Source organism: Amblyomma mixtum, chromosome 9 (assembly GCF_055824585.1).
Source record: "Amblyomma mixtum isolate Tamu chromosome 9, ASM5582458v1, whole genome shotgun sequence".
NCBI lineage: Eukaryota > Metazoa > Arthropoda > Arachnida > Ixodida > Ixodidae > Amblyomma > Amblyomma mixtum.
The window spans coordinates 100,268,139-100,294,039 of record NC_143020.1 but is presented as its reverse complement, the minus strand read 5'-3'; the positions used below and the strand labels follow the sequence as shown (position 1 = coordinate 100,294,039).

At 46.8% G+C, this 25,901-nt stretch overlaps 1 protein-coding gene across 1 annotated transcript in view; it reads right to left on the bottom strand.

Annotated features, from left to right (window-relative positions):
* MRP (Multidrug-Resistance like Protein 1) overlaps positions 1–25,901 on the bottom strand; it is a 53,353-nt gene that overhangs the window by 4,341 nt on the left and 23,111 nt on the right. Inside the window, exons 9-27 of the mRNA XM_089560922.1 lie at positions 24,821–25,075; positions 23,679–23,882; positions 22,408–22,554; positions 22,098–22,179; positions 20,843–21,039; positions 19,688–19,864; positions 17,956–18,123; positions 16,260–16,501; positions 15,032–15,323; positions 12,380–12,596; positions 10,399–10,553; positions 9,381–9,536; positions 7,998–8,197; positions 7,268–7,394; positions 6,157–6,258; positions 5,862–6,008; positions 1,797–1,955; positions 1,026–1,192; positions 157–351 (exon numbers count right to left, since the gene is read on the bottom strand). Coding sequence (XP_089417048.1) covers positions 157–351; positions 1,026–1,192; positions 1,797–1,955; positions 5,862–6,008; positions 6,157–6,258; positions 7,268–7,394; positions 7,998–8,197; positions 9,381–9,536; positions 10,399–10,553; positions 12,380–12,596; positions 15,032–15,323; positions 16,260–16,501; positions 17,956–18,123; positions 19,688–19,864; positions 20,843–21,039; positions 22,098–22,179; positions 22,408–22,554; positions 23,679–23,882; positions 24,821–25,075 — 3,389 coding nt within the window. The remainder of the gene's footprint in view (positions 1–156; positions 352–1,025; positions 1,193–1,796; positions 1,956–5,861; positions 6,009–6,156; positions 6,259–7,267; positions 7,395–7,997; positions 8,198–9,380; positions 9,537–10,398; positions 10,554–12,379; positions 12,597–15,031; positions 15,324–16,259; positions 16,502–17,955; positions 18,124–19,687; positions 19,865–20,842; positions 21,040–22,097; positions 22,180–22,407; positions 22,555–23,678; positions 23,883–24,820; positions 25,076–25,901) is intronic.

Genomic DNA, 25,901 nt, shown 5'->3' with positions numbered 1-25,901 from the left:
CGGTCCAGTCTGACCTACATTCCGGTTTTTACGGTACATGTTCCGTAAACGCTTGCTGCTCACTGTACACTTGAACAGGATTCTTGCAAGAAAGCTTTCCGTGCTGAAGTGTACACCCATGCGCAATGAGAGGAAGAAGGCACATTGCAAGCTGACCTGTCGTAGTCCATGATGGTGTTGAGGCGGTGGGCAATGGTGAGGATGGTGGAGCCCGCAAACTCCTTCCGGATGGTCTGCTGGATGAGCGCATCCGTCTCGAGGTCCACGGCTGCCGTCGCCTCATCCAGCACGAGCACCTTGGACTTGCGCAACAGCGCTCGTGCCAGGCAGAGGAGCTGTCGCTGGCCCACACTGTGCAAGGAAGAATGCGTTGCGAACACGTTGAAAATGCGTTAAGAATGCACTGAAATGACATTAACGATACGCTTACTTAACATTCAGAAAGCATTAAAACTGCGTTGAAAGCACACTGAAAAGGCATTAAAAGAGCACTGAGAATGCACTGAAGTTATGCTAAGAGTGGGTGGGAAGAATAGATGCATGTTGAGGAGGTTGGAAACCACGCGGGAAATGTTCAGGATGTTCATAGAATATGCTGAGAACACGCTAAAAGAACACTCAAAACACCACAAAAATATACTTTGAATGAGTTACCGTCGTTTGTGATGCTGAAGAAATCTGTTCAATAGCTGCACCTTTAGCTGCTGTTACGAGGAGTACGAGTGAGGTTACAAAAATTGAACCCTGGGTGCGAATTTTAATTTTCGCCCAGATGTTTCTGAGCATGATGCGATCTATAAAATTGATTAATTTATTTCCCATGCTAATGCTGCAGTCTCACACCAGAGGGCATGAAGTAGAGAATACAAAATAAAAGAACTCTACAACAAAAGAGAAAAGAATATGAAAAACGTGGCTACTTCGACAAACTAAACAGCTCATACAGCAATGACAGGACGCAAACTGTAAAAAAAGAAAACAAAAAACGTGGCGGAAATTGCCAAACGGAGTGCAACGGAGCAGACCTGAGGTTCTCGCCGCCCTCTTGGACTTCGTGCTCGAGGCCCTTGTCGAGGCCCGAGATGAACGCCTTCAGGTGGGACAATTCCAGGGCTGCCCAGATGTCCTCGTCGCTCTTGGTCTTGAATGGGTCCAGATTGGTGCGCACGGTGCCCGAGAAAAGCACCGGGTCCTGGGAGCACACAGCAGAACAAGCGATAATGACAAAATGCTCTAGATCCAGATTTGTTCCCCAGTGGCTAATCAATGTTGGTACAGAATGACAGAACTAAATGAACTCGAGCAAGCTACACACTCAGCAACAAGTTTTCTCGGCAATGGAGGGAAGGGAAAACACAGTTATCACCAGGGTGGTTCATTTTGCCACTGGAGCAGCTGGCCTTTAATAATGAATATTAACAATATATGATGTTTTAAGTAAAAACTAATATATTATACTGTGTTTGAGGCAGGCATTGATGGATAGTGACTTTGCGACACAGGCCGATAGCTTGAACGTGACAAAGAGTGTTTAAGCAATTGATGAACTGCCCCACTGCCTCAAAATTTTTTTTTTGCAGCAGCATTCACATTATTCGCACACATCTGCTGCTACATTACAGAGATGGTGTATTCTCAAAGCTTCAGACTACCACACAAAAAAAATGAGAGCAGAGCAACTAAAACAAAAGTGGCAGCAAAAATGCCCCAGTTCTGCGTGCATTACTGATGATGAACCCGGGTTAAAGCACAAGATATGGCTACTGCCCATGCCGAACACAAGGTGTGAAACTTGCCTGTGGGATGATGGTCAGCTTGGAGCGGAGGTCATGCAGGCCGATCTTGGTGACGTCGACGCCATCGATCAGGATGGTGCCTTGTGCGGGCTCCACGATGCGGAACAGCGACAGCATCAACGAGCTCTTGCCTGCACCCGTCCGGCCCACAATGCCGACCTGCAGGACATGGTGAAAACAGTCACCTGCAGCACACTTTATGCACAAAAAAAAAGCTAAAAGAACATTACCGTGATGTGATGAGATTTTTAACATCAAGTGTACGGGAGATGGGGAAACGGAATGTGACAGCAGAATTGGTCACCCTCTCTCCCTGGATATCTCACAATTGTCATTTGCGTGAACTGTGACCGATGTGACAACCAGTTCACACTGTGACCAATGCATTACATGACCCACGGACCATGGGATAGATGAAAATGGTTCATGCAGTGATGAATTACCGTATTTACCCAATTCCAACGGGCACCTTTTTTCGGGAAAAATAAGCCTTAAAATCGCATGCGCGTTGGATTCGGGTGCAAACCGAAACTGCCCTACAGCTGCCCATCGTCATTGCCATCATACGATGTGGGAGCTCACTAACTGCTGGCAACCATGGGAGCACATTTTTCTGCGTCGCAGGAGGTCGCAGGAGCCATTTTGCTTTTCTTTGCTTGTCGTATCTGTCAGCGAGCGTGGAACAACCGTCTCGCCTTGCTTTTGCGGCGTTTACGACGCGAGTACCAAGCTACAGTGTCTTCCGTGGCGCGACGACGGTGGTGTTCTCCGGCGGGCTCTCCGTGCGATATCGTTTTCGGCAATGGATACAGCGGCCACGAAGATGCGTCGTGTCCGCCACGAGAATGGCTTTAAGCGGAAAGTTATTCTGCACGCAGAACAGAGCGGCAATAGGCATGCTGCCCGTCATTTTGGTGTGCCAGAGACGTGTGTTCGCGACTGGCGAAGATTGAAAAAGTCAATCTTTGAGTGCAAGACATCAAGTAAAGGTCGCCACGGTCCGCAAGCGGGGAGGTTTAACGACCTTGAAGACGAGCTGGCCGATTTCACGCGGCAGCTTCGCGTGGATCTCATGCCCGTCACCACCGAGGTGCTCAAGGTGAAGGCCCTTGAGCTTGCGCGCAATCGAGGCCTCTCAAGAAGCCAGTTCAAAGCGAGCCGGAATTGGATCACTAGATTTATGAAGCGGAAAGGATTTTCGCTTCGTAGACGGACTGGTGTGTGCCAGAAGCTGCCGGAGGCTTTTGAAGAGAAGCTGATTTCCTTTCAGAGATACGTTCTGTCGTTGCGTCACAGTAACGATTATCAACTTGGGCAGATTGCAAATGCTGACCAAACGCCTGTCTATTTTGACATGCCCGCCAATACCACTGTAGAGTCAACAGGGGCGAAGCAAGTTCGAGTGCTAACGTCCGGAAACGAAAAGACCCGGGTAACCGCTATGTTGGCCTGTACCGCAGATGGTAGCAAGTTAGCGCCTTTTCTTGTTTTTAAGCGCAAGACACTCCCCAAGTCTGTGAACTTTCCACGCGGCGTTATAGTGCGCACCAACGAGAAAGGTTGGATGGACACGGATCTTGTCATCGACTGGATTGACTGTGTATGGCGCAAGAGGCCGGGTGCTAGCTTGGGGCTCCGCTCCATGCTTGTCCTAGACGCCTTCAAGTGCCACTTAGACCAGCGTGTCAAAGACAAGCTTTCAGCTTGCCACACGGACCTTGTGGTGATACCGGGTGGAATGACTTCCCAGCTGCAGCCACTTGATGTGTGTATCAACAAGCCCGTGAAAGACCGCATTCGAGCTCTGTACAATGAATGGCTAATGAATGGCTGCCACACCTTCACAGCCAGCAATAGGCTGAAGCGTGCCTCAATCGAGGAAATTGCCAGGTGGGTGGCCGAAGCTTGGCTTGGAATTCCATCTGTTATGGTCGTAAAGGCATTCAAAAAATGCGGAATTTCTAATGCCATGGACGGCACTGAAGACGAGATGTTGTGGTCGGAGAGCGAGAAGGAGCTGTCCGAAAGTGACAGTGAATGAAGTGGCTGATCCCGGGCTGGCGTTGATCTCGGGCTGGTGTTCCTCTTCTCTCAAAGCTGCTTTGGCAGCTTTTTTTTTTTCAACGGTCCCTCTCGGGGCCACCAATCGCGCTTCGGCAGAGCATGCAGGCACGAGGCTTCCAGCTGTGTCTCACTCGAGTTCCTCTCTCTACACCAAGTCGCCTATGCGCGCACATGGTGCAGTTGTTTCGCGCCACGCACTTTCACGTGCGCGGCGACGTAAGAACAGTCGTGTCACGTCATAAAAAACAATTGTGATAATGAGGTATAAACAGTGTTGTAGGCGTTGGCGAAAAAAAAGGAACAAAATACTTTGCTCGTTAGGGTAAATTACTGCTTATTCGTCTTAAAAGTTCGGGTCAATAAACAGCCTGTTCTCACCTAAATATGTAAAAACGGTTTCAAATTATTTTGTTCGCGGAAATCACATGCACGTTAGAAGCGGGGCTTGTAGTTTTTTTTTTTTTTTCGTCACCGAAATCAGGCGCGCGTTAGAATCGGGGCTTGAAAAATTTTTTTTTTTTTGGTGCCGAAAATCGGGTGCGCGTTGGAATCGGGGGCGCGTTGGAATCGGGGACGCGTTGGAATTGGGTAAATACGGTATGTCATGATCAATATTTCCATCTCGTGACAACATTACATGCAAATGACAACCACGAGACCATGAATGGTGAAGAGGCTATAGCAGCTAATGCAATAAAAGAAAGTATGAAGCTAAGGGAAGCTGCATGCAATTATAACTATACCCATAAAATCAGAGGCTTATAAAAAAAGAAACTGCAATGCTGCAATGGAACTGCATGTGCCAGCCGAGCATTGTGTGAAAGCGTAGTCTTCTCCATGCAAAGAATGACGGCATGAAGAGCCTTAAAAAAATAATTAATGGCAATCGCAACTGTCGTAATGTGGACCATCAGCACTATCTCATCTACCTTGTACTTTTGCAACTGTTGCACTTGCTTGGAAAGCTGCTGAAAAAGTTGACCATGTGAAGATTGTGTTTTGGATTTTGGGGTGGTTACAACGACTGCTTTATGTTGTGCGAAATGTGTTGGCACGGACTTAAGCATCTTGCAGAGCAGTGCGTTTGCAGGCGGGGTCCCGAGCGCGGCCGTCCTCTGTTTGACCCGCAGTACATTTGTGGCTCTGGCCCCCCGCATACGTGCAGTGTCCAGAGCACAACATCCCACCTCAGTTCCATTCATGGCCCTCCTGCAACACGACTTAAGTTCCAAGTTGCCGCTGGCAGCCTTATCATAACTGCTGCGGATGCTACCACGCAGGTGCAAAGCAGTCATCTCAGGACGTAAAACTGAGTAGCCCTTCAAGGTGTGTGGTGCCATCTTGTCACGCCTGCACGCTCCACGTGATGACGTTGAGCACGTGGCATCAGCTATGCGCGCATGGAGGTGGTCATGTGATTGCAGATGCATTATGGTGACGAACACTAAAGATCTGCTGGAAATCTTGACATTAACAGCTGGTGCTGTAGAACTCAATAGAGTGGTTCTTGAAGATACTCTGCAGTAAGTCTTTGGGGATCCACTATGATCTGTCCATAGACTGGAGTGAGTGTGAACACTCACGCACTAAACTGTGCTTGCAGAGTGACCTCTGCCAATGTGTGAAGATGACACCCACGTCTGTGAACATGAAATGTCACATGACCAGGAGTGAACTGAGTCACCTGGAGGTGACAGTCCGGAAACGCACCGACAAGCTGCAACTTCCACAGGCCACAGCAACAAACGAGCAATGGGATAATAGACAGAGCTAGGAAAAAAATTACAAAGAGAGTGGTCTAAGGGACGAAATAACAGTAACAAAGTAAACGCAGAACAAGACGCCAGTCCTATCTTCCAGTCCTCGGGACCTTTCTGAGTTTCCGTCCCCTGTTGTGCCATGCTTTGTTAAGACTACATAAACTAAATCAAACTAAACTATTGCTACAGAACGGGGACACACTTCAACAGGCCCACTAGTCGGCAAAGGTCAAAAGAGCACCTTCTCCCCAGGGTGAACGGAGACCGTGATGTCCTTGATGATGAGCTCCAGGCCCTCACGGTAGCGGGTCGCATAGTCCCTGAATTGCACCTCTCCACCCTGGGGCCACTCCACAGGGGGCTTGGCCTCAGGAACCTCCCAGGCAGCCTGCGTACAGTGTCACCGCGGCGGATATTATACGATCAAATACATAATGAAAAAGTTGTTACTAGTCGCCCATTAGATACATCCAGCTCCCAGAAGGAAGCGTCATGAGGCAAAGCAATCGCACAAAAGAAAAACACCGTGCACTCACTTCGGTGGGCGAGCGGGTGTACTCCATGATCCTCTCGACGGCCACAATGTTGGTCTCAAACTCGCAGCTCATGCGGACCATCCAGTTCATGGTGGCTGTGATCTGGGACACAGAGAGACCGTCCGTGACTCAGCGCATTCAGTCGTACGCACAGTTCCACCCAAACCAACCTATTGTGTCACCCAACACCCAGCATGTAGTATAGGGCAAAAAGAAAGTACAGATCTCTGTGCAGCTTGGCGAGTACAGCTTAACCACGAAACTGAGCAAAGTCCGCGATTTTTCGTCATATGCAGTTTTCGTGTGAAGAAGTGTATGCAGAATGGGAACCAAAATGAGAAATATAAACGTAGGTGAAATTGCCTCACAAATATTTACAGTAAACCCAGGTCACTTACAAAAGCGAGAGCTGTGGAGACTGCCGCATTTGCCACCTAGAGGTGCTGACAGCATCGATGCCCAATGCGTTGAATCAACTCTGTTGAGATCATGGATGTTCCTCTCATGGAGGTTCATATTCTACTGTCATGAAAACTTTCGTGTGGCTCAGCCCAATTTCAAATAATGCAGCACTAACCAATAGACAGTCGGTGCAGAAAGTTTGTGATTCAAGGTCTGGTACCACAACACCTTTGCTACACTGAGTTCACAAATACACGCACTTCAGGAACTGAGAAACTTTGTAATATTGAGAAATTTGCTACACGGAGGTTCGTTACATCCGGGTTTAGCTTTACTACCACAAGTGCATCGGAATAACATAGACCCAAAAGAGTAGGCACGCACTGACGTGTTGTGCAGTGGGCAGCTTCGTTGTAATCTCGTATAAAACCTAGCTGCGTTAAGTTCAGCTTAGATGGAGAAAACATCTAAGTATGTTAAAAGTTTTACCAGGACGATGGTGATTCAAACATGTTCCCCGAAAAGCACAGTAAACACAGATCTGGTTCACGGGAGTTCGAAAGCTTGTTTTACTTTGCCAGCCGCCAATTCAACACTAGCACAACTCTGACATCTCAACTTGGGACAAATTGTTTAGTTTGGTTTCCTTAACACATAAAGCACTAGTTCCAATCACTGATTTCGTGTCGGACGAACAAATAAAACTCACAGAGAGTGCGTAGGAGAGAGACAGGCCGACGAGGCCACCGTCCAGGTGATCGCTGCCGAAGACGGCAAACAGCGCCGCAGACAACACGATCAGGTTGCCACAGAACTCCAGTCGCACGGCAAGCCACCTTGAAAAAGAGAAAATAGAAAAATATGAAGCGATGCAAAGGCCTTCCTCTCACGGTCCCTTGATGCAACAATGCACAGATTTTACATTGCAAGATTTTTAAAGGAATTGAACAGTGCATTTGCCCACAATGGTGTGCGAAACAGGAACACCATTTTTTTTTTCATTTTTTTATACTGTGTGTTGAGAACAGACACAGGTACACTTGATTCCTGAAACATACCATGTACAAGATACCTGAAGCGCAAAAACTGAAAATCTGAACTACACTCTCACCACCAGATGAGCAACATCCCTTTCTCACACGCATGAAGCCCGCTGCTCTGAGAGTTCGTTAGTGAAGAGAAAAAAAAAAGTTTCACGCCAGAATATGCCAAACTCAGCCAAGCAAAAGAAAACAGGTGTCGCACTTATGCAATCAGTTCACCTTACTTCTATTTCCTTTCTTTTAAATAAAAAATAAAAAAAAAACCTCTAAAATGCCAGTGATGTCATTACGTTCACATCCTAGCCGAAAATTCTGTCCTTTAAAATCCTCAAGCAATGAGCTCGAACGAAAAAAAAAAAAAAAAAAAAAGACACCGGGAAGAAGACTGCATGGCACCTGTTGGAGATGGTGGACGGGTAGTAGCACATCTGGTTGTGATCGACGCGCTGGTTCGACTCCTGAACGAAGCGCTCCTGTGCGCCGTAGGCTCGGATCGTGCTCACGCCAGACAGCGTCTCCGAGAAGTGGGTGTAGATGGGCGACCGCGTCACGGACTCGAGACGCTTGAGCTGTCGTGAGGTGGCCACATAGAATGCCTGCCACCACCAAGGGAAGAAAGAGGAGCAGGATTATGATGACATACATCCAGTTGTGGCAACTAATTCATGAGCTCCAGAGTGTGTAGCATCATCATCAGCCTGACTACGCCCACTGCAGGGCAAAAAGGCCTCTCCCATGTCTCTCCAATTAACCCTCTCCTTTGCCAGTTGCCGCCACTGTATCCCCGCAAACTTCTTAATCTCATCCGACCCCCTAACTTTCTGCCGCCCCCTGCTACGCTTGCCTTCTCTTGGATTCCACTTTGTTACTCTTAAGGACCAGCGGTTATCTTGCCTTCACATTACATGCCCTGCCCAAGCCCATTTCTTCCTCTTGATTTCGACTAGGATGTCAGAAACCCGCGTTTGTTCTCTCACCCACTCCGCCCGCTTCTGATCTCTTAAAGTTACACCTATCATTTTCCTTTCAATAGCTCGCTGCGTTGTCCTTAACTTAAGCTGAACCCTCTTTGTAAGCCTGCACGTTTCTGCCCCATAGGTGAGTACCAGTAAGATACAGCTGTTGTATACTTTTCTCTCGAGGGATATTGGTAAACTGCCATTCATTATCTGAGAGAACCTGCCATATGCACTCCACCCTATTCTTATTCTTCTAGTTATTTCCCTCTTATGATCCAGATCAGCTGTCACTACCTGCCCTAAATAGCCAGACAGTAGCATTACACAGCCGGAAATCACTCATTGAATCATGGCCTGGCTTTATTTCTTTTCAATGCAGGAAAATAACCATAACAACATCAAGCAACTGTTATACGGTCACTTACTCATGACAATGGTTCGTTTCAGTCTCCACACGTTCTGCTCACATTCGATGCCTCTGATTCATACTGCTTTGGCACCCTCCTATTCTTGGTGCTGTTTTTATTCATTCGACAGCTGTAGGCTTGTTTGAAACATGCAGCTTCCGTGTATGCCAAGCATTAACTTGTGAAACCAGGCATTAATGACTTTGATGCATTTTGTGCCACTCTCCCTTCTTTGTGGGCCTTTTTACCTTACACCCTTGTGTGTATTGTGAGTTTACTATAATTCTTTTCTTTTAACAAATGTCCCCTTTCTCACTTAACACCCCCTCAGTGGGTCTTTAAGGATGTTGTAAACAATCAAAAATCGGCAACTTTTCAACAGAACAAAAAAATAAAAAGTGATTCAACCTCACCTGGATGAGGTAGTAGAGGACAAACACGGGCACCGCGACCGCGAGGAAGATGGGCGTAGTCAGGGTGATGATGAGCAGCGTGGAGATGACTTGCAGGAAGCACATCAGCCACGACCGCACCGTCATCGGGATGGTCAGGTCCATCGTGTCCACGTCCTGCACCGTAACGTGCACCTCATCATCACCGTCCCGCCCTTTAATGTTCATCAATAGGCCTAGCAGTTTGGAACGGGAGTTGGTGAGATTAACTTAACAACAAAAACGATGACCAGGAAGATCTAAGTGAGGAGAAAACTGCAGGACACATGCTATACTAAAGATCGTCAACATCTGACTCTGTATTCCCCATCTAAAGAGAATGTACTTCACGAATGGCCCAAACCCCAAAGACACAATTAGCAGTTTCTGTGGATTTTCTCGGATCGTGTTTAAACCATAGCTTCAAAGATGTTGAACACTATTCAATTAACTATTCAACTGTTTCTGAATGGTTTGGTTTATGGGGTTTAACGTTCCAAAACGACTAAGGCTATGAGAGGCGCCGTAGTGGAGGGCTCCGGAAATTTCGACCACCTGGGGTTCTCAATGACTGTAACATTTAACTATGAAAAGTGGATGCATATTCAGAAAGATCACAGTTAGTTTTTTTTTTTTTTCACACAGATAGCAAGTGGCGCCCTCTACTACAATGGACACTCGAGTCTGCGTGAAATAACGCCTTTTTACAAATTCTTTCCAGACTCAAAAGAATATCTCAATGTTCAGCTTACACGCTCACACTACTGACATACCAAACCATACTTATTAAACCCTAGGTTATCTGTAAGCTATAACACATCTGTCAAGACCGGTCGTTTCATCTCCTATTTGGCTGCTTTCCTTCATCATTGATATCCGCCTCAGTTAGCTGCATTCGCAGTCATACACACTGCATTTCCACACTAGATAGACAAGACTTCCACAAGTCCTTGTGAGAAGTGAAGCCCCTTAAGTAAGCATCAATCAAGCGGGGCCAAACCTTGGAGAAACGGTTGACGATGCGGCCCAGGGGTGTGGTGTCGAAGAAGGACATGGGCGAGCGCAGGATGTTGTGCAGCAGGCCATTGTGAAGCAGCATGGCACCCTTCAGGCTGCCCAGGGAGAGCGCCAGCGAGCCGAGCAGGATTGTCACACCTGCACATGAACATGCATCAATGAGCACGGAAACGGGAGCAGGATTGTCACACCTGCACATGCATGTACATCAGTAAGCACGGGCATGAGGCAAGGAGTTCTTGCAACGCTCTTCACAAACACACCAGGTTTGGGTCTAGACCAGCGCACTGCAATCGCGTGAAAACTGCACTCAAAAGACAACAAAAATGAAGAAACGAAGACTGTGTGCCATCAGCAGCTGCGAACGAACGCCATGACAGCCAACAACTGGGAAGCAATGACAAAAACCTCTTCATGCCATAACTTTGTTGCAGCATCATCACTCTAAGTTAATGCAGAACCATGTGGCCTATACAGTAGCTGACCAATATTCCGGACTCCAACAATTCGGACTAGCACAATATTTCGGACTTCACTGAGGAACCGTCGCGCAGCTCATAGGAACGTGTACATTTTCACGACCAATATTTCGGACTTTGTGGAGTATAAAAGTTCGAATTTTCGGACTAAAACAGACTCCAACAACATTGTGGTTATCGTTCTTCAACCGAAAGCTTGTTATTTCGGCCTAATATAGACAGGAGCGGGCATCGCTGTCACAACCAACCTGTTCCCCGCCACCGTGAGAGGCGTCATCTTGGATTTAAACGGAATCGGCTCGGTGGGCACAATCGGACTGGCTTGAATAGGATTGGCCATTTGTTCTCTATGGTTGCCATTCTAGATAAGGGATGCTCTCCATTGCCATCGAGATGGCCTACAAAGGGCGTGCGATCGCATTGAAAACGGGACAGTGGGACAGCGGGAGAGCCGCAGTGTCCACTGCGGCTTGGACGATGCACTCCGCGGTGCGGGGCAATAAACGCGGCAGACGGGGAGAGGGGGGGGGGGACTGCACTCGGAGGTCTTCCCATGGGTTACCTCGGTCTTTGCTAGCGTATCTGGTATCATCTATCTGGTATCATGATAAGGAAAGCATGGCTATGACTCAGATAGCATCTAATATTATCTCTTGTAGGGGGAACATGGGGAGCGGCGATTTTCGCGATTTTGAAAGCCAGTTTTTCGCAGAAAAGTTAATTTTTTTAAGTTCACGGATTTTTCGGACTTTGATTATTCGGACCATTTTTCGAATACCGCCGAGTCCAAAAAATTGGTCAGCAACTGTACTACAGTAAGTTCTAAATAATTTGAGCGAAAGAGAACTAAAAATGTTTCAATTACGGGGAGTTCAATTTAACTGGAGCCTCTTATTGCCCTTGACATTAATGGCACAGAAGTGTCAGAATAAACCAGCGGTTCAAACAAGGAGGGTTCACATTAAAAAGAGTTCATTGCGTTGTTTTTCTCTTTTTCTAGAAGCAAAGCCTACATCATAAAACAAAAACTCTTAGGCAATCCTCGGTGGACTGTTTGAATGCATTAGCAGCCAAACGTTCATCCTATACCCACTACATGTTGTTAGATCTGAGGTGGTACACTAAGGTTCGTTACAACAGAGGTCCAGACATGAAAGTTTGTTATATCCAATGCGGCATACTCGGGTTTACACATGAGGTTGACTCATGAGGTTGACTCATGAGGTTGACACATGAGGTTGACACATGAAAGTTCATTACGTCTGAAGTTAACACATGAAAGTTCATTATACGCAAGGTGGCATACTTAGGTTTGGTATGCCTAAGGTTAACATACCTAAGGTCATTATATCCGAGGTGGCATACTAAGTTTATACAGACAGCGTACTAACTTCATTTGTAGCCCAGTGGGCAGGCTGCCATCTGCCACAGCCTACTGAAAGCTGCAGTGTGACTGATCAGTCACCGACCCCTACTCTCTCCTACCTTGCCCCAGGCCGAGAGCGCCGTAGACTCCGAGCCGCAGGTCTCGCTTGGCGATGTCCTGCGATCCGTCGGGCAGGGGTGGGTCGTTGCTCCATGCGGTGAGCCAGAGGTTGGAGCCGATGGAGAAGGCTTGCGAGGCCAGGTTCATCACCACAATGGGCGCCATCCAGGCGGCCCCAATGGCCCCAAAGTAGGCAAAGTACACCCGCCACTTCACCTGCGCAAGGGAGTCAGACAAAGGAGTGTTAAGCCTGACTCTAACTCCCAAAAGACACCGCCACCACAACTCTCCAAAACCCCCTCAAAAAAAAAAAAAAAGACTGAAAGCAAAGCACACATTCATTCAAAAGCATCAGCGAGCGGAACTAAGCAGAACACAGACAGCTCTGAAAGCAGGCTATGTACTACACCCATCACTTAACCTGCGCTTTATAAGCAAGAAAGTAAAAAGTTCATAAGCAAAGGCCTGGTGACGCAAACAATGCTTCTTCAAAAACTCCCAGAGATACTCCCTCGTAATTCTTAAATCCAAAAAAGCACCAATGCAGATTTCCTGTACTATTCTCATTTAACCATTAAAAGGCTACTGTTACAGCTCTTGAGAACTGAGAAAAAAAAAAGGCAGTCTGAAAGAAAAACACATTCCTTCAGAAGCATTAGCGATGGCAAGAAAACCAGCACAGGCCACTCAGACAGGCAATGTACAACACTCTGCTACCCCTGTGAATTACCAAGGCAAGAAGCAGAAAGTCCAGCAAGGTGAGATGGCATGAACTCTGCCGGCTCTTTCCCAAAAGCTCCCAATATATACACCCTCATAACTCCCCAAACCACAAAAATACCAAGAAGGGTGTTGCTGATCTGGCTACGGATGCTAAGTGAACCGACACAGAGAGTGCAGCACTTCAATAAATTTTTACAACTGTTTATGTATTTGCTGGCGTTTACATAAGCACAGCTCAAGACCTTAGTCCCATAAAATGATGGTGATGGAATGAAAGGAAATGTGCTGTTTATATTAATGCGTAAGCATTGCATGGCTATGTTTGCGGAGCTTGTCCGCATGATTACGTCCGAACGAATGGGTTTAGGCGAAAAAGAAGGGTGCCATTGGATAGAGCATCAAAAAATCTCATATGGGAAATCGAGGGGGGGTTGAAGCGGGTTAATTAGTTAATTAATTAGAGCCAAAAATGTCCAAAAAGTTAGCGGGGCCGGAGCAAAAGTGTACCAAAGTGGCGGGAAGTGTGGCGCCATGTGACCGAAAGTGTGGGTGGAGCCAGCGCGTGGCGCCAAATTTGGAAACAAAGTGTGCCGCAAAGCTTGAAAACTCATGCTTAGGCACTCCTCTAATGCGGGTGTCAGCCATATTTCTGGAGAGAAACACTTCTGCATGGCCATCCACACGCAACCTCTCTCGACGTGCAAGATTACGCCTGTTTTCACTATTGACCAGTAAAGGTTCACCTCCACGTGAATACAACTGAATACAACAGTGAATACAAGTCTTATACGCTCAACCTATGTATCTTTCAGCGACTGCAGTGCTGTGTACTTGCAATTTGTATGTAGTTATTCTTTGTATTTGTTAACTACTGTGTGCCAATAATCTGTATTGTGTTGTTTTCATGCCCCCCCCCCCCCTTCTATGTAATGCCCACTTGGGCCTTTAGGGTATATACCGTATAAACGCGTGTAAGGGCTGCACCCGTGTATGGGCCGCACCCCGTTTTCCCGAAGGAAATGTTTAAAAAAAAATAAATCCGTGTAAGGGCCGCACCCGAACTTTCCATGACCCAGGCGGGAATAGCCTTCTAAATGCACGCGCCGTGGCCTCCGCGATCGGCTCCGGCTGCAAATGGTGCTCTCGATCGCGGAGGCCAAGCACGCGCACAAGAGCTTCCAAAAACCGTCCATGGATGGCGCCCGAGGCCGCAGCCATCATCATCGTCAATTTTTCTTCCCCCCCCCCCCCCCCCCCTCCCCGCGACTTCCCGCTATCTAGTCAGCATCAGTATCGCCAGCTCCAGCCTTTTATGGCGGATTAGCACGTTCGCAGTAGTTGTGGCTTTCGCGTGCTGCGGCCGAGTAAGCACCTTATCAGCTACACGGCTGGGAGTTAGCTCTCGAACGCGGCAAGCGTGCGGCGGGCAGGGAACTCGGATGTGGCCGAGAAGTGCGTCCGATGACCGTGCAATCAAAAGGGTGCATTGAGAAACACAAGCTGCAAAAAACGCGCTTTCCGAGGCGAGCCGTGTGAGTTTCCGGAACTGCTCTGCTAGTGATGGAAATGCGGAACAACGGCTACGCGTTGACAGCGGACATGCTGCGCGGCTTCTTTGGGATGAGCATGCACCAGAATAAATGCCGTTCATTCCCCGATTGCTGTGTTTTTGCTTAAAAAAAATTCTTTTTTTCTAAATCGCGTGTATGGGCCGCACCCCGAAAATTGGCTCCCGAATCTGGAAAAAAAAAAGTGCGGCCTTTACACGCGTTTATACGGTAAATAAATAAATAAATAAACTGTCATTTCCTCAACACATGGCCATAGTGATGAGAGGAAAGGTCAAATAACTGCTCTACTCTGATAAAAAAAACACACTGTCATCTCGGTGGACTTACACAACACATGCACTAAAGAGAACTGCTTACCCGTCCGGTCTCGGCCGCTTCAGCCTGCACCAACTTCGTGCCCGCCTCTTGTGCCGGTGCCTTGTCACCAGTAGCGTTTCGCAGCGTCGACTGTGAGCGTGACAGTGAGCGGCCCGACATCGACTCGGAGCCGGCGCTCGACCGGCGGTTCCCACTTTCTGCCCCTGCTGGTTGTGTCGGCGCATTGGAGTCCTGGCTGTGCGTTTCGGACAGCTGCCGTGACAAGTTGCGCAGAAACTCCTTGCGCTCGGACAGCGAGAGCTCCGACGCCGACGTGTGCTGCGACAGCTGTCTGCAGTTCGACAGAGCGAAAAACCCTGTGTGAGAAGCCCAGGGATGGGATAGTGCTACTGTTTCACACGTTTGCGAGACACTCCATTTCTGGGGACATTACGTATCACCTGTTTTCGCCTTGTTTTTACATAGCTCCAAACCACATTTTCCGGGTAATAATCGGTACGGTAATTTCACTTACCTTTTGAATCGCCAGTATTCAAATTCTGAATAGTTAGCAACACAAACCATGACCGCAAAAGATGAACATGTGCTCAATCTATGAAGGCAATGATGTAGGCAGCGAATCTATCTTGAAGGCTATGATATGCCGAGGCCAAGATAGATTGAAGTACACACTTTATATTTTTTTTAAGAACTTCCCAAGTGCAACTACATCTATCATTTTTTCTTCCAAGCTTTCCGCGCTGTCTTTAACGCAACATACGACTGGTGTCAAAAGTTTGTAGAATACGACAATGGCAAAGAAATCTGATTTACTTGCATTCAAGGCGTATCGCTTGAAATTTGATAGCTCACTAAGTAATATGTGCTTTCAAATTAGGCTGATTATATTCATTGCACACTGCATGAAGAAGTCGAAGCGCTCAAATCGAAAAACTTTTTTTTCAGTAATATTTCGTTCTTTGAACTTTTTGAGCATTGTGCTCGTAGCAAATCTGAGGGACACTAACAACTAACACATTTACTCAAATAATGTATGCACCTGCCCCCCCCCCCCCCCCCCCAAAAAAAAAATTTATAAATTTAGGGGTGCGTTCATAACGTGGGACAAAATATTCAGAAAGTCTGCACTTCTATGAAAGCCGAAGTGGGAGGTTCATGCATTACACGAGTGCATCCAGTGCGAGAATCAATACGGTGCACAAATTTCCAAGCGAAGGATCAAGCTGAGGTGGAGAATGCGAGAGAGAGAGCAAGACTGCTGCAGCACCTGCTGATCTCGGGTGAGGCAATGTGCAGCAGCAGGTCCTCAACCACGTTGGGGTCCTCCTGGAGCAGCGCATCGTCCTGGCTCTCCTCGCGGAGGAAGTGCAACAGAAGCTCGGCCAGGGCCCCCTTGCGCTGTAGCAGCTCCTGGTAGGTGCCCTGCTCCTCGATGCGCCCGTCTCGCAGCACGATTATCTGGTCCACTTGCGGCAGGTACGAGATGCCGTGCGTCACCAGCAGCCGCGTCTGTGGTGTTGGTCATCATTAGCTCGTTACAGTGTCACATGATGCATTTAAATTCGTCACATAACCTTTAGTTTAGTTTAGTTTATGGGGTTTAACGTCCCAAAGCGACTAAGGCTATGAGAGACGCCGTAGTGGAGGGCCCCGGAAATTTCGACCACCTGGGGTTCTTTAACGTGCACTGACATCGCACAGTACACGGGCCTCTAGAATTAAACTAAACTAACCTTTCCGTCACATGCCCCTTTCGTCACATGACCATTTGTCACGTTAATGGATTATGTGACTGAACCCAAGCTCGTTCTCATGAGTCGTTCCTTCTTCTACATCCCCTTTATATACACAGCTGACACAAACTCGGACTGACCTAATACAAATGCCCCTTCAACATTTTCCGCACATGCTTATATGTCCTGTGTATACAGCACGTGGTCATCATTAGCTCATTACAGTGTCACGTCATGCTTTTAAATTCGTCACACGACCCTTTTGTTACGTTAATGGGTTACGTGACTGAACCCAAGCTCATACTCATGAGACGTTCCTTTTTCTACATCCCCTTTATACACAGAGCTGACACAAACTCACACTGACCTTATACAAAAGCCCCTTCAACATTTTCCGTACATGCTTTACATGCCCTGTGTATACAGCATGCGAATGCAACTAAACCTAAGTGAGTACTATTTTGCCGTAATGTGTGGAATCTGTTAATATATATGCCTAGTGTTCCACATGTAGGATACCGCTTTCTTGCGTGGTAACTCTAAGTTAACCGTGTAAAAGCTTGTGCACACATGCATAGGTTCAAGAGGGTCTAAAACAAGAGGGTCTGTGCGCCGTGTGCATTGAGGAAGATCCGGCAGTCTTCTCTGGGTGCCATTTTTGAAATTCTACTCCGGCGACTACATTGCAATTCTGCAAGAGAAATAATTCTTGTGCGCTGTCATAAGGAAGCCACTGTGCACGATAAGAAATGCGATTTTAAAGCCGACGCCAAATGGTTGAAGCCTTACCACTTGTAACCGGTAGCAAATCTGCCTTGTGTCCTTATTGTAGGACGGCTTAAAAGTTGGCATTGAGAAATTTACTTCCATCAATAAAGGATTCTAAATTGTGAAGTGAAATAAACATTTTACATCGAAAAATATTTAATTATTCGAATTTATAAAGTTCCAGCATATATGGGTTAACTTCCATGGGAGATAGCCACTTGATCAGTCGTACAGTTGCCTTCCCAGTAGCTTTCTTGACAACCAGTTCATTACCTCAACAAACCTACTTTAAAGCTCTAAGTTCAAGAAAGAAGACATTAATAAGGCGAATTGGTGAGCTAGATGGTTCATGATCGTACAATTGAGCAGCAGAAAGTGAACAAGCACGTTGAAGAAACATACAGACGAGGACCATGCTGCAAAGAAGACCGAAGAAGAGAAGGCAGAGTGGAAGTTTCGCACCTTGTCCTTGAGTACGCCCTTGGGGCCGATGACGTGGTCGAAGATGTGCTTGCCGACGTGCGAGTCGACGGCACTGAGCGGGTCGTCCAGTAGGTAGATGTCGGTGTCGCTGTACACGGCACGGGCCAGACTCACACGCTGCTTCTGGCCGCCACTGAGGTTGATGCCCTGCAGGTGTAGGCGAGTATCACCACTGTCATCACCCCATCCACCAACAACAGCGACGACAATGTCCCAATGCTGCATGATGCATGTCCCAATGCTGTATGATGCATGTCACAATGCTGCATGATGCATGTCCCAATACTGCATGATGCATGTCACAATGCTGCATGATGCATGTCCCAATACTGCATGATGCATGTCCCAATACTGCATGATGCATGTCACAATGCCACATGGTGCATGTCACAATGCTGCATGATGCATGTCACAATGCCACATGGTGCATGTCACAATGCTGCATGATGCATGTCACAATGCCACATGGTGCATGTCACAATGCCGCATGATGCATGTCCCAATGCCGCATGATGCATGTATGCCCCAATGCCGCATGATGCATGTATGCCCCAATGCCGCATGATGCATGTCCCAATGCCGCACAACAATGTCCCAATGCCTCACGATGCAACACCCAGTTCCTGGCCCGGACACTTTACGTTTGCAGGAATTCCTCAAGAAAGGGAGCACAGGGACAAACTGAAGTCGGCCAGATTGCTGGATCAGCGATTTATTATGACAAATGGGATACCTTCACTCAAAGAGGAGCTCAGGTAAACTAGAAAAAGAGTAAAATTTGAGAAAAAAGTACTATCGCCACCACAGGCTGTCTCTGCAAATGAAATTCAGTGACGTGAAAGAATATTTTTTGTTGCACAGAAAAATCACAAGCCTGAAGTACAGATACAGAAAACAAACACTGAGTTAGATCAATGCACATTCATGAGTTAAGCATCTCCATGCCAAAAATATACCTAAACTGCAGAGGTGGGCGTAACAGAAAATAGAAGATTAAATTCACGTATTCGACGTAATCTTGATGGAAGCTTTAACGTTCTACAGAAGAAAAACTGTAGCAGCCAGGAATAAAACCTAAGATGCCATGCCTGGCAAGGGAATGCGATTCTAGCCAAAAAGTTCAACACACTTCCTAATGCACTTAGAAGAATCTAGCGCGAAGCTTTGCTGTCCTTCTGAAAGCAACTCCCCAACATTCTCTCTGATTTTGGTACACTATAGGCAGAAAATTAGGCCTTCTTTGACATAATGAACACTCCAGAACATCGCACTCCAAAAACACCATAAGGGACAAAACGCAAGAAAGAACATTGCAGACAAATAGTCACCAGTCCCCAACTGTTAGAGTTAACGGTAAGTGCTGGTTTATTTTCGATATTCTTTATTTCTTTTCATTGGTGTGTCATACTTTGAGCTGCCTGTCAGAATACTAATGAACGAAACACTAACTTCCACACCTTGGGCTATGTTGTGGTTTGCACCAACATCGACTATCAGCTCCAACAGTTAACAGTCACTACCTGCTTTCCTTCACATTTCTTTCATGCCTTGTCTGTTAGGCTGGTTTCTGGAATATTCGCAACCAATTGCTAATTATAGTCCAAACCCAGGTTTTGACTGACCTTAACATAGTCAGACCACTGGCTTTCAAACCGTTTAGTTTACGGAGAAACCACCAACTGTCCTCTGCGAAGTTTGAACAATTCCCGACCTTCTCTCCGATTTCGGTTTGGTCCCCGCCGGGAAGGACGTTCAGGTCGGTCTGCAGGGCGCACTGCTCGAGGGTGCGGTTGTAACGATCCCGCTCCATCTTCCGCTGGAAGAGGATGTTGTCGCGCACCGTGGCGTTCTGTATCCACGCTTGCTGGGCCACGTACGCCACCGAACCCTGGGCGAGACACAAGAAGAGGGGAACATTCATTCGCGTCAAACGATGCTTTTCATCAACTGGGCTCAACTACACACCAAAACAAAACAATGCCATTGATTGTTCGTTTGCAGTAATGCCACAGCACTGAGAAGCAAAGTCCTCGGGAGCAACATGACGACACAAAACATTACAGCATATATAGCTTTCTTGGACAAATGAGAGGTATGCACGCTAGCACATCACATTACATTTCACTTTTGGTTAGAAGACAGGGTTTCAAAGTCAGGCTTCAGATAAAGTTTGGCAAAAGCAGTGCTAGGAGACCTCAGTTGTTGAGCACCATAAAATTTTGGGACTGCATAATACACTATAAAAAGGGCACTGAGACAGCAGTGTAGTCTGGATCTATTGTGCATAGATGGAAGTTAACAAAGATAATCACATGCAGTGCAGCGAGCGAGAGAAGCAGTTAAACACAAGGGGTGATCAGATGCGGTGATAGCAGGGTGCTCTCGTACAGCGGCCAGCTAATCTGATCTCTTCGCACAGCCGCAGGTTTGAAACTAAAGCACGGTGCAGTAGCGGCAAAATTTATTTTATTTGTGCATGTCTAGCTGGAAGCCAAGACCGCGTTACCCCCAACCATAATTAATCCCAATGGCATGGATGAATAGTCCCCATATGGCACGGACAGTGTACTGTTTCAATTTTTGCACTAAGTTACCTCAGAGTAAAGATACCAAGCATTCTTTCAGTGTGCCTTAAGTATGAAACGCCCTGTATAACACCACTAATAAATCCTAGTTTGCTGCAGGTGAACATGTTGGCGATGAGTGAAAAGAAAAATTGTTTAATACAATGCCCACCTTTAACATTCAAGCAGCACGCCTGGTGGGCCACCCACGAGTACTCGATCCAAGTGCTTTTTGAGTCCCAAATGAGAGCCAATAGAGAATGCGTATAATGGGAGATGAATGATCTACTGCGGGAACACACCTGGACGTTGACAGCGCCATCGATGCGTTCCATGTCACCTAGCAGCGCAGAGAGGAGGGATGACTTCCCGGCGCCCACCTGGCCAACGATGGCCACCAGGGCACCCTTGGGCACCTGGACGTCCACGTCGCGGAGGACGGGTTCCTCGTCCTTGGTCCATGCGAAGGAGCCATTCCGTATCCGGATCGGGGTGTTCACTGCCAAGGGACGAAAAGGAAGACAGTCCCTTCGGGTTTACACACAGTGAACAGCCACAAACCCAACCCAATTAGAGCAAGCAGATTAGTCAAAATTTAACCACACAAAGTTAATGGGACTCTTGAAATTCCCATTAAACTATGCCTTCACTCGCTCAAAAACTACAACTCTCGATGGTGGTCTGTGGGCACTGTAGAGACGACTTAGCAGGTCTGTGGCGCTTTAGTCCGCAACAACTTCTCGCTGGAGAGCCGAAACATGCCTTCTCTTCCTATGCAGTGAATATGGTCCCCACTTGCAGTTACTACTTTCCACTTAAAGCATGGCATAGTTATAACACTTGCCATTTAAGGTGTATTTCTAATACAAATGTGCTTTTGAAAATTAGAGGGACACAGAAAAAAAAAGTTTCTTCTATGGTAACGAGTTGTTTAGGCGCATCTGGTTCCAAGTAGCATCCATGGATTGCATCAGCTGCTCCAGCAGCAGAGCGGTGGTCGTCCTGCGACCAAACTCTTAACACGGTGACACAGTTACACAGGCTCTGCACCTGTACCCTTCCTTTCATTGCTAACAAAAGCTGTCACCGATCGATCACCGAATAAAGTTTGTGCATTCTTATATCTGCCTTAATGACTAAGAGACAGCATCACAAGGCAATTCCCTCTTTTCGTTTCAGCCACGACATTTAAAACAGCCGAAAAAATTGAAGCAACAAACAAAGCTTTGGCTTGAAGCTCAGTGAGTGAAAAGTTCAGTGGGTGAGAGCTGGTTGTTCGTACCATGCACACACATAAGCTGCCACAAATGTGCACACACAATGCTCCACACATTCATGCTGCATACATTTCAGAAGAAAGAAATTGTAAGCCGAGAGTTTTCAATGTGAACAAACCACTGAGTTGAGAGCCAGATTCAGAACTGTCTCATTGATAAGTTGATATAGAAGAGGCAGAGCTGTCCTTAGTCACCCCCCCTGTTTATAGGGTCATTTCCTGCCCCAAGAGACGGAAAAAAACAACACCTAGAAAGAGAAAGACAGTTTAGTCGAGCTCACCGTCATCCTTCTCGTGAGTGACATACTCGTCGAGCTCCTCGTGGCCCAGATACTTGTTCATCCGTTTCACCGACACGCTGGCCTGCATGTGAGACGGTGAAATTGTCATTGCTGCTGCTCAAGAACATGTGCTCAAGAACATGCAAACCTACCCCCTGAACAATATAATGAACACAGAACAAAGTTGAAGGCAAATTGTTGATGGGGGGTTAAGAATGAATGGTGAACTGATTGTGAGATGGTCATGGGTGAGGGATCAGTCATGAGACCTGTTAATATGACTAATACAATGTCATGTGTTATAGCTCACCTGGACCAGCATGGAGATGAGCATGGGCAGCATGGACAGCGGGAAGCGGAGGATGTGGAACAGTGTCAGCGAGACGAATGCCCGCTGAGGGTCGAGCACATTCTGGTCGCTGATCAGCACGTACGTCATGAACGACATCAGCGACACCTGGGTGGAAAAATGGAAAAGAAAAAGAAAAAAAGTGAACAAGCTGGCATGTTATGAAAAGCTAGCAATGGAACTGCATTATGACATCATCATCATCATCAGCCTGACTACGCCCAGTGCAGGGCAAAGGCCTCTCCCATGTCTCTCCAATTAACCCTGTCCTTCGCCAGCCGCAGCCACCATAATCCCGCAAATCTCTTACTCTCATCTGCCCACCTAACTTTCTGCCGCCCCCTGCTACGCTTGCCTTCTCTTGAATCCACTCCGTTACCCTTAGGGACCAGCGGTTATCTTGCCTTCGCATTACATGCCCTGCCCAAGCCCATTTCTTCCTCTTGATTTCGACTGGGATGTCATTAACCCACGTTTGTTCCCTCACCCACTCCGCCACTTCCGATCTCTTAATGTTACACCTATCATTTTTCTTTCCATAGCTTGCTGCGTTGTCCTTAACTTAAGCTGAACCCTATTTGTTAGCCTCCACGTTTCTGCCCCATAGGTGAGTACCGGTAAGATACACCTGTTGTATACTTTTAGCTTGAGGGATATTGATAAACCGCCATTTATGATCCAAGAGAACCTGCCATATGCGCTCCACCCCATTCTTATTCTTCTAGTTATTTCCCTCTCATGATCTGGATCAGCAATACGCAACTATTCGTGATGAGGAACTGGCTCCTATTGGTTGCATTGCACTTGACTGTGCTTCTAGCTGGACATGCAGTAGTACTACACGAGTATTTCTGTTGGAAAAGAAGCAACTCACACCAAACGCAGCTGATTAGATGAAATAAGCCCTTAGCACTAATTACACAGGCCAAACAGCCCAACAACACGTAATGTATATGAGTACATTTACGTCATTTGAAAAGCGAAAGGGGCTTCACCTGGCCACACTTCACATTCACTTCCCCCAGCCCACAAACGTGGACGTGCAAAATTTCAACAAATTTCTCGTTTATAAGTTGGTACTTGTGCTAAATGACCACCTTCCTTCTTCGTGCTCGTCTTTTCCACTGCATTCAGCGGTGGAAACACCAGGATAAAGTCCGCACACAAATTGTGGCCCCAACCACACTCCGAACCTATGCTGCTGAAGGTCAAGGCCAAGGTCGTAGCCTTACCAGGAAGGGGGCGCAGGTCCAGAGGAAGGAAAGGACGCCCGAGACGTAGGCCATCCGGCGGAGGTTGCGGACCTCCCGGCCGCGGATGTGCTGCACGTGCTCCTGGAACGAGGGCTCCCAAGCGTACAGCTTCAGCACCTTCATGCCACCCAGGATCTCGTTCATCAGCTTGATGCGCTCATCCTTGTGCTTCATTTGGCGAGTCTGCGCGGAGGAAGAAACAGCAAAAAGCACTCGCAATCCATTGGCGATTCATTGGTCATTCAGTAGACATTAATTTGCAATTCATTGGTTATTCATTATAGATTTCTCAACCCGATTCCCGCAACCGCGCCCCCAATGGCCACCTTCTTGGTCCCGTTTAAAAGCTGCCGCTCTTAACAGCTTCCCGGTATTTAACTCAGTGAAATCCTCTCAGAACGCCCCCATTCTGCCAGTTCCTGAGGCCTCTAAAACGACCTCCGAATGGCTGGCGCGTCCACTTCAAATGCAATTTTCTCAGTTTTGTCATTTTTGGCTACAGGACTAGCCTTACGGACGTTTTCGTGCTGTTTTTATGGAGCAGCTTCAATTAATCTTACACCGTTGAATCCAGAAAGAACTAACCTGCGGAGCTATGCCATTTTTTTATGGCTGAGTCAAACAAATCAAATTTCATGAACGATAATGTCACCTAATTAGAGTTAATAATTATGGTGCTCCGACAAAATTAAGCGTTTTGTGTAATAATATACAGCACTAACAATAAAAATAGCGTAGCTCCACATGGCAGGTTATTGGTTACAATTCCAATTACAAGCTCTATTATTGGTTACAATTATTGGTTACAACTGGTTACAAGCTCCATTTCAATCAGAACCAAGAATTATTGAGAGAAAATTTCTTATGGGTCACTAAGGGACTATCATAATTAGGCTTTACTTATTTTTCCACAATATGGGAACGAACTGAGATATACTGAAACAAATTATATTTTTGAGAACAGGTGGAAGAAATACATACATAAAACTAATTTGATTATCATATCTCAAGTAATGATGACAAATAATGATAGCAGGACTAGGATACTAGAGCGAAGAAGGGCTTTGCAACCCGCCTTAAAATGCCACTGCAAATTCAGTGCACAAAGCAGAGGGTCAAACCTGCAGCTTCTTGGAGTAGGCGGCCAGGAACCCGTTGATGGGCACCATGAGCACCATGATGCCAACGCCCGAGAGCACGGCGACACCTAGCCGCTGCCAGAGGAAGTAGAGCGCCAGCGCTATCTGATAAGGTGCCGACCAGAGCATGTTGAGGAACACCATGAGCTCCATGAAGCGCTGCGCGTCGTTCGACATCAGGTTGACAATCTCGCCGGTCGTCGACTCCTTCTTGGCCGCATTGGACAGCACCAGACTCTGCACCCAAGACGTGAAAAGAGCAGCGATTCAAGTAAACAATCCAGGAATTTTTTTGAATGAAGAAAGAGAGAAAGAAAAATGAAGGAAAGAAAGGAAACGAAGGCCAGAAAGAAAGAAAAGGAAATAAGGAAAGAAAGGCAGAAACAAAGAAAAAAGAGAGAAAGAAAGAAATAAGTTAGCATGACAATGTGGCAATTCCTAAAAAAAATAATAAAAAAACAAAGCCAATGGCATAAACAACTACACTTGGTGCTAGAATGAAAGTGAAAGAATGACTCTACAGGATGGCGCACACAGGGCAACTAGCTTGGAAAAGGCACGTGCGGTGTATAAAGCCACACACTTTACGGAACATAAAAAAAGCTAACTTAGACTCTAAAAAAAAGTCACAAGAACTAGACTCACATGAGCACGAACTAGCTTAGACTTGCAAGGAGTTGCTTAGACTATAGTAGGATACTAATTAAAAAAAAACAGCAGTTCTTGACATTGGGCCACGGTCGGTCCGCAGCATTATGTATTACTCCGCTAGCCAGTCAAAGAAGTGAACGAAATCAGCTTTTTAATCTTTAACTTTATTAACAAGCCAGGTATCAAAATTCTAGAGCTTGTAAGTTTTTCCTTGTGATTAGCTTCTTGTCTAGGTGACAAAAAAAAAAAGTTTTAACAACGGACTACTTTTTTGTCGTGGAGGAATTCTGTGGGCGGAGGCTGAATGTGGGCGGAGCTTCACTGCAGACTTATGTTGTATCCGACTATAGCATGGACTTGCTGCAACTAGCATAGACTCAGGCTCATACTGACTTAAGACTTGAGAAAAAAA